At 46.4% G+C, this 9,407-nt stretch overlaps 1 protein-coding gene across 1 annotated transcript in view; it reads right to left on the bottom strand.

Moving 5' to 3' along the window:
- Positions 1-1,152: 1,152 nt before the first annotated feature.
- The window catches only part of LOC120023219 (general transcription factor 3C polypeptide 1-like), a 50,501-nt gene continuing 42,246 nt past the window's right edge, over positions 1,153-9,407 (bottom strand). The window contains exons 19-24 of the mRNA XM_038967264.1: positions 8,081-8,177; positions 5,023-5,200; positions 4,585-4,702; positions 4,019-4,151; positions 1,436-1,558; positions 1,153-1,251 (exon numbers count right to left, since the gene is read on the bottom strand). Of these exons, the coding sequence (XP_038823192.1) occupies positions 1,153-1,251; positions 1,436-1,558; positions 4,019-4,151; positions 4,585-4,702; positions 5,023-5,200; positions 8,081-8,177 (748 nt within the window). The remainder of the gene's footprint in view (positions 1,252-1,435; positions 1,559-4,018; positions 4,152-4,584; positions 4,703-5,022; positions 5,201-8,080; positions 8,178-9,407) is intronic.

The following is a 9,407-nucleotide window of genomic DNA, read 5'->3' as shown; positions in this document are numbered from 1 at the left end:
TAGGAGCGATCCATCCACGTGACTGAAGGTCTATAGGAGCGGTCCATCCACGTGAATGAAGGTCTATAGGAGCGATCCATTCACGTGAATGAAGGTCTATAGGAGCGATCCATTCACGTGAATGAAGGTCTATAGGAGCGATCCATTCACGTGAATGAAGGTCTATAGGAGCGATCCATTCACGTGAATGAAGGTCTATAGGAGCGATCCATTCACGTGAATGAAGGTCTATAGGAGCGATCCATCCACGTGAATGAAGGTCTATAAGAGCGATCCATTCACGTGAATGGAGGTCTATAGGAGCGATCCATTCACGTGAATGAAGGTCTATAGGAGCGATCCATTCACGTGAATGAAGGTCTATAGGAGCGATCCATTCACGTGAATGGAGGTCTATAGGAGCGATCCATTCACGTGACTGAAGGTCTATAGGAGCGATCCATTCACGTGACTGAAGGTCTATAGGAGCGATCCATTCACGTGACTGAAGGTCTATAGGAGCGATCCATTCACGTGACTGAAGGTCTATAGGAGCGATCCATTCACGTGAATGGAGGTCTATAGGAGCGATCCATTCACGTGACTGAAGGTCTATAGGAGCGATCCATTCACGTGACTGAAGGTCTATAGGAGCGATCCATTCACGTGAATGGAGGTCTATAGGAGCGATCCATTCACGTGAATGGAGGTCTATAGGAGCGATCCATCCACGTGAATGAAGGTCTATAGGAGCGATCCATTCACGTGACTGAAGGTCTATAGGAGCGATCCATTCACGTGACTGAAGGTCTATAGGAGCGATCCATTCACGTGACTGAAGGTCTATAGGAGCGATCCATCCACGTGACTGAAGGTCTATAGGAGCGATCCATCCACGTGAATGAAGGTCTATAGGAGCGATCCATTCACGTGACTGAAGGTCTATAGGAGCGATCCATCCACGTGACTGAAGGTCTATAGGAGCGATCCATCCACGTGAATGAAGGTCTATAGGAGCGATCCATTCACGTGACTGAAGGTCTATAGGAGCGATCCATTCACGTGACTGAAGGTCTATAGGAGCGATCCATTCACGTGACTGAAGGTCTATAGGAGCGATCCATTCACGTGACTGAAGGTCTATAGGAGCGATCCATTCACGTGAATGAAGGTCTATAGGAGCGATCCATTCACGTGACTGAAGGGCGATAGGAGCGATCCATTCACGTGAATGAAGGGCGATAGGAGCGATCCATCCACGTGACTGAAGGTCTATAGGAGCGATCCATCCACGTGAATGAAGACCTACAGGAGCGATCCATTCACGTGACTGAAGGTCTATAGGAGCGATCCATTCACGTGAATGAAGGTCTATAGGAGCAATCCATTCACGTGAATGAAGGTCTATAGGAGCAATCCATTCACGTGAATGGGGCGGTGTACCTAATAAACTGACCGGTGAGTGTGTATAGATGTAAACACAGACAGGAGTGTGTAACTCACCTATATCCATGGCCAGATGTTTGGTCAGTAGACTATTCAGCCTCACTGTGTTACTGGACTCGTACTGGTTGTTGCTCTAGAACACACAATATACCTCTTACAATTCTAGAACGCTGAAAGGCGTACAATTCTAGAACGCTGAAAGGCGTACAATTCTAGAGCGCTGAAAGGCGTACAATTCTAGAGCGCTGAAAGGCGTACAATTCTAGAACGCTGAAAGGCTTACAATTCTAGAGCGCTGAAAGGCGTACAATTCTAGAACGCTGAAAGGCGTACAATTCTAGAGCGCTGAAAGGCGTACAATTCTAGAGCGCTGAAAGGCGTACAATTCTAGAGCGCTGAAAGGCTTCCAATTCTAGAGCGCTGAAAGGCGTACAATTCTAGAGCGCTGAAAGGCGTACAATTCTAGAGCGCTGAAAGGCTTCCAATTCTAGAGCGCTGAAAGGCGTACAATTCTAGAGCGCTGAAAGGCGTACAATTCTAGAGCGCTGAAAGGCGTACAATTCCAGAGCTCTGAAAGGCGTACAATTCCAGAGCTCTGAAAGGCTTACAATTCTAGAGCGCTGAAAGGCTTACAATTCTAGAGCGCTGAAAGGCTTCCAATTCCAGAGCGCTGAAAGGCTACCAATTCCAGAGCGCTGAAAGGCTTCCAATTCCAGAGCTCTGAAAGGCGTACAATTCTAGAGCGCTGAAATGCTTACAATTCTAGAGCGCTGAAAGGCGTACAATTCTAGAACGCTGAAAGGCGTACAATTCTAGAACGCTGAAAGGCGTACAATTCTAGAACGCTGAAAGGCGTACAATTCTAGAACGCTGAAAGGCGTACAATTCTAGAACGCTGAAAGGCTTCCAATTCTAGAGCGCTGAAAGGCTTCCAATTCTAGAGCGCTGAAAGGCTTCCAATTCTAGAGCGCTGAAAGGCTTCCAATTCTAGAGCGCTGAAAGGCTTCCAATTCTAGAGCGCTGAAAGGCTTCCAATTCTAGAGCGCTGAAAGGCTTCCAATTCTAGAGCGCTGAAAGGCTTCCAAATCTTGAGCTCTGAAAGGCTTACAATTCTAGAGCGCTGAAAGGCTTACAATTCTAGAGCGCTGAAAGGCGTACAATTCTAGAGCGCTGAAAGGCGTACAATTCTAGAGCGCTGAAAGGCGTACAATTCTAGAGCGCTGAAAGGCTTCCAATTCTAGAGCGCTGAAAGGCTTCCAATTCTAGAGCGCTGAAAGGCTTCCAATTCTAGAGCGCTGAAAGGCTTCCAAATCTTGAGCTCTGAAAGGCTTACAATTCTAGAGCGCTGAAAGGCTTACAATTCTAGAGCGCTGAAAGGCTTCCAATTCTAGAGCGCTGAAAGGCTTCCAATTCTAGAGCGCTGAAAGGCTTCCAATTCTAGAGCGCTGAAAGGCTTCCAATTCTAGAGCGCTGAAAGGCTTCCAATTCTAGAGCGCTGAAAGGCTTCCAATTCTAGAGCGCTGAAAGGCTTCCAATTCTAGAGCGCTGAAAGGCTTACAATTCTAGAGCTCTGAAAGGCTTACAATTCTAGAGCGCTGAAAGGCTTACAATTCTAGAGCGCTGAAAGGCTTACAATTCTAGAGCGCTGAAAGGCGTACAATTCTAGAGCGCTGAAAGGCGTACAATTCTAGAGCGCTGAAAGGCGTACAATTCTAGAGCGCTGAAAGGCGTACAATTCTAGAGCGCTGAAAGGCGTACAATTCTAGAGCGCTGAAAGGCTTCCAATTCTAGAGCGCTGAAAGGCTTCCAAATCTTGAGCTCTGAAAGGCTTACAATTCTAGAGCGCTGAAAGGCTTACAATTCTAGAGCGCTGAAAGGCGTACAATTCTAGAGCGCTGAAAGGCGTACAATTCTAGAGCGCTGAAAGGCGTACAATTCTAGAACGCTGAAAGGCGTACAATTCTAGAACGCTGAAATGCTTACAATTCTAGAGCGCTGAAAGGCGTACAATTCTAGAACGCTGAAAGGCGTACAATTCTAGAACGCTGAAAGGCGTACAATTCTAGAGCGCTGAAAGGCGTACAATTCTAGAACGCTGAAAGGCGTACAATTCTAGAACGCTGAAAGGCGTACAATTCTAGAGCTCTGAAAGGCGTACAATTCTAGAGCTCTGAAAGGCGTACAATTCTAGAGCACTGAAAGGCTTCCAATTCTAGAGCGCTGAAAGGCTTACAATTCTAGAGCGCTGAAAGGCGTACAATTCTAGAGCGCTGAAAGGCGTACAATTCTAGAGCTCTGAAAGGCTTACAATTCTAGAGCGCTGAAAGGCTTACAATTCTAGAGCGCTGAAAGTTGAGAATTTATATTTCTATAGACAACATAACAATAACGGTTTATTTGTGTGTATACGGGTGTTTTAGTGTGTGTTTTAGCGTGATTGTGTTTTAGTGCGTGTGTGTGTGTGTGTGTGTGTGTGTGTGTATAGAAATATATATATATATATACGGGTGTTTTAGTGCGTGTGTGTGTTTTACCCTCTTGGTTCTCATCAGATGACAGGTCCATATCAGTTGCGTTTTAATGTGTGTTTTACCTTCTTGGTTCTCATCAGATGACAGGTCCATATCCAGTTGCGTTTGAGGTGTCCGAAGAAGTCAGAGTCCAGACCTCCTGCACCTTTACTGTCTCCTGGTATTACTGCTGTATAACACACCTCCCTGCTGCCCCTACACACACACACACACACACAGGTTACACACACACACAGGTTACACACACGTTACACACACACACACACACACACACACACACACACACAGGTTACACACACACACACACAGGTTACACACACACACACACACAGGTTACACACACACACACACAGGTTACACACACACACACACACACAGGTTACACACACACACAGGTTACACACACACACAGGTTACACACACACACACACACACACAGGTTACACACACACACACACAGGTTACACACACACACACACAGGTTACACACACACACACACACACACAGGTTACACACACACACACACACAGGTTACACACACACACACACACAGGTTACACACACACACACACAGGTTACACACACACACACACAGGTCACACACACACACGTCTCTCTCCCCCTTACTTGAGCATGTGATCCAGGTGACGGAACTTGTGGCGGTCTGTATCCACGGGAACCCTGACTGGCTCCTCCTGGGATTTGGAGGCAGAGCTTCTCTTCGGCCGCTCCTTCCTGATCACACCTGGGAGAGAAAGAGAGAGAGAGCAAGAGACAGAAATGGAGAGAGACGGAGAGAGAGACAGAGACAGATGAGAGAGCAAGAGACAGAATTGGAGAGAGACCGAAAGAGCGACAGAGACAGATGAGAGAGCAAGAGAGAGAAATGTTGAGAGACGGAGAGAGAGACAGAAATGTAGAGAGACGGAGAGCGAGCGAGGGAGAGAGAGAGAGAAGGAGAGAGGGAGGGCAAGACGGCGTGAGTAGCCTGTGCATGCAGGCAGATCGTCGATAGTGATCGTTTTTGCGTGTCTGCGTGTTTTAGTGTGCGTGTGTGTGGCCTACCTAGTGGTGTGTTGAGGCAGACACACATCAGGTCAAACCAGTAGTTGTCTACGTCTGTCAGGGTGTTCAGTGTGTATCTGCGTCTCTCAAACACCCTCGTCTCCAACACCAGGTTATAGTGGGGCTCACACATAGTAGTGTCTACTATCATACAGTTACGTTTCACATACAGGTACACCTAGAGAGAGAGAGAGGAGAGAGAGGAGAGAGAGACAGAAAGAGAGAGGAGATAGAGGAGAGAGGGGAGAGAGAGGAGAGAGGGGAGAGAAGATAGAGGGGAGAGAGAGGAGAGAGAGTGAGGAGAGAGAGAGGGGAGAGAGACAGAAAGATAGAGGAGAGAGGGGAGATAGAGGGGAGAGAGGAGAGAGGGGAGAGAGGGGAGAGGGAGGGGAGAGAGAGAGGAGAGAGAGAGGGGAGAGACAGAGACAGAAGCACATTGTAAATAGAGATAGCTAATTAGCCCAACACCTTGTCAAAATCCAATAGTTAAAACAAAGAATACATGAACAACGTACAGTTCTTCACAAAGTCATTCACACCCCTTGACTTTCTCCACATGTTGTTGTGTTACAGACTGATGGGTGAAAAAAAAAAAAAGAAGCAAACATAGAAAGATGTCATCATTCCCTTTGAGTTTTACTTTGGTGAAGTAATTCATTACTCTTTGGATGGTGCATCAATACGCCCAAATCATTGTTTTATGGAAACCCTTTCAAAGAGCCTATTCAAATGAAATACACATTTTTATTGGTCACATGAGCCGAATACAACAGGTGTAGACTTAACAGTCAAAGGCCTTACGAGCCCCTAACCAACAACGCTGAGTTAAAGAGTCAAAGGCCTTACGAGCCCCTAACCAACAACGCTGAGTTGAAGAGTCAAAGGCCTTACGAGCCCCTAACCAACAACGCTGAGTTGAAGAGTCTAACGCCTTACGAGCCCCTAACCAACAACGCTGAGTTAAAGAGTCAAACGCCTTACGAGCCCCTAACCAACAACGCTGAGTTAAAGAGTGAAACGCCTTACGAACCCCTAACCAACAACGCTGAGTTAAAGAGTCAAAGGCCTTACGAGCCCCTAACCAACAACGCTGCGTTAAAGAGTCAAAGGCCTTACGAGCCCCTAACCAACAACGCTGAGTTAAAGAGTCAAAGGCCTTACGAGCCCCTAACCAACAACGCTGAGTTAAAGAGTCAAAGGCCTTACGAGCCCCTAACCAACAACGCTGAGTTAAAGAGTCAAAGGCCTTACGAGCCCCTAACCAACAACGCTGAGTTAAAGAGTCAAACGCCTTACGAGCCCCTAACCAACAACGCTGAGTTGAAGAGTCAAACGCCTTACGAGCCCAAAACCAACAACGCTGAGTTGAAGAGTCAAAGGCCTTACGAGCCCCTAACCAACAACGCTGAGTTAAAGAGTCAAACGCCTTACGAGCCCCTAACCAACAGCGATGAGTTAAAAAAGAGTCAAAGGCCTTACGAGCCCCTAACCAACAACGCTGAGTTAAAAAAAGAGTCAAACGCCTTACGAGCCCCTAACCAACAACGCTGAGTTAAAGAGTCAAAGGCCTTACGAGCCCCTAACCAACAACGCTGAGTTAAAAAGGAAGACATACTTGCTAAATAAAAAAAGAAATAGTAACAAAAAAAATAACGAGGCTTTATAGTACCAGTACCAAGTCAATGTGCAGGGGGCATAGTCGTGGGTGAACAGGGAGTACAAGAGGGGACTGAGCACGCACACCTGAGGGGCCCCCTTGTTGAGGGTCAGCTTGGCGAATTTTCCTACCTGGACAAAAGGAACACCTATGTGAGAATGCTGTTCATTGACTACAGCTCAGCATTGAACACCATAGTGCCCTCAAAGCTCATCGCTAAGGACCCTGGGATTAAACACCTCCCTCTGCAACTGGATCCTGGACATCCTGACGGGCCGCCCCCAGGTGGTAAGGGTAGGTAACAACACATCCGCCCTCCTGTACTGCCTGTTCACCCACGACTGCATGGCCAGGCACGACTCCAACACCATCATTAAGCTTGCCGATGACAACAGTGGTAGGCCTGATCACCGACAATGATGAGACAGCCTATAGGGAGAAGGTCAGAGACCAGACCGTGTGGTGCAAGGACGACAACAACCTCTCCATCAACATGGTCAAGACAAATTAGACGACTGTGGACTACAGGAAAAGGAGGACCGAGCACACCCCCATTCTCATCGACCGGGCTGTAGTGGAGCAGGTTGAGAGCTTCAAGTTCCTGCGGCCTCCGAACGCAAGGCACTAGAGGGTAGTGGGTACGGCCCAGTACATCACCGGGGCCAAGCTTCCTGCCATCCAGGACCTCTATACCAGGCGGTGTCAGAGGAAGGCCCTAAAAATTGTCAAAGACTCCAGCCACCCTGGTCCTAGACTGTTCTCTCTGCTACCGCACGGCAAGCGGTACCGGAGCACCAAGTCTAGGTCCAAGACGCTTCTAAACAGCTTCTACCCCCAAGACATAAGACTCCTGAACATCTAATCAACCTGTTGTATTCGCGCACGTGACAAATAAAGTTTGATTTGAAATGACTCGTTATAACTTCAGCTTTAAGCACAAAGTGATTTGTCTCTCTAAGAGAACGTAGTCTTCTAAAACTCCAGGAAATAATTTAGTATGTTGTTCATGTTGTGAGCTCCAAATCTGGCTGAGAATATCACAACATAATGAAACCGGTTGGGACTCGCTAGACGGGTCACCTTCCATCTGCCGTCACACCCTTGGCTGGGTTAACTTGTACAGAGGAAATCTATTCTTTATCTGGATAGGCCAGAAAACGTGATGTCACTTCCTATGCAAATCTGGGTTCTAAAAACCTGACACTTCAAGCTCTGCTGAGTGTGGAAGCAGAGACGAGACAGACGAGGCTTTCTGACATTATAAAAGCACAGGACCCTACGGCGTTCACACAGCGCTTTGTACACCAAAAGGTCCGCCTGGAACCGGTCCACAACCGCTCAAAGTACAGCATATAGTGGACTTGACATGTGTAATTGATGTATTTGTGCTAGAAGATATACCTGGTCTTTGTCTTGGAACTTCTCCACCGGGCCAAACTGCAGCAGACCCATGTAAATCAGACGCTGCATGCTGTCATGGAAACTAAAGATGTACTTCCTGGATGATAGATAGAAACAGGAAATATGTCATCAACACTTCCCGTTACGGCTTCTTCTGATTGGACGATGCAAAGAGGGTCTTTACGTGACAGTTTGTAATTGGGCGACAGAAATAAATGAACAAATCAGACACGTCACACCCTTTGTGGGTATTTAACAAGTGTGTGTGTGTCACCTTTTGTGGGTATTTAACCTGTTTGGGATAGGGGGCAGCATTTTCACTTTTGCATGAAATGCGTGCCCAGAGTAAACTGCCTCCTACTCTGTCCCAGATGCTAATATATGCATATTATTAGTAGTACTGAATAAAAAAACACTCTGAAGTTTCTACAACTGTTTGAATGATGTCTGTGAGTATAACAGAACTCATATGGCAGGCAAAAACCTGAGAAAAAATCCAACCAGGAAGTGGGAAATCTGAGGTTTGTAGTTTTTCAAAGCTTGGCCTACCGAATACACAGTGTCTATGGGGTTAAGTTGCACTTCCTAAGGCTTCCACTAGATGTCAACGGTCTTTAGAAACTTATTTCAGGCTTCTGCTATAAGGGAAGGGGGAATGGGAGCTGAATGAGACATGGGTCTGGCAGAGTGTCTCAGGCTCGTGACGCGCGATCCCGACAGCTTTCCTTCCAGTGCTTTTCTAAAGACAATGGAATTCTCCGGTTGGAACATTATTGATGATTTATGTTAAAAACATCCTACAGATTGATTCCATACGTTTGATATGTTTCTACGACCTCTAACGGAACTTTTCGAGTTTTTGTCTGGACGTAGTGCTCATGAAGATGGTTTACTGGGTTGAACACGCTAACAACTAGTGGCTATTTGGACATAAATGATGGACTTTATGGAACTTTATGGAACAAATCAGTCATTTATTGTCGAACTAGGAATCCTGGGAGTGCCTTCTGATGAAGATCATCAAAGGTAAGTGAATATTTATCATGTTATTTCTAACTTCTGTTGACTCCAACATGGCGGATATTTCTTTGGCTGGATTGGGCTCTGAGCACCGTACTCAGATTATGCTTTTTCCGTAAAGTTTTTTTGAAATCTGACACAGCGGTTGCATTAAGGAGAAGTCTATCTTTAATTCTGTGAATAACACTTGTATCTTTTATCAATGTTTATTATGAGGATTTCTGGGATTTCTGTGGCTATCTGCAAAAACACCGGATGTTTTGGAATCAAAACATTACTGCACGTAACGTGCCAACGTAAACTGAGA

This window comes from Salvelinus namaycush, chromosome 2 (genome assembly GCF_016432855.1).
Source record: "Salvelinus namaycush isolate Seneca chromosome 2, SaNama_1.0, whole genome shotgun sequence".
Taxonomy (NCBI): domain Eukaryota; kingdom Metazoa; phylum Chordata; class Actinopteri; order Salmoniformes; family Salmonidae; genus Salvelinus; species Salvelinus namaycush.
This window is presented reverse-complemented; position numbering and strand designations above follow the sequence as displayed.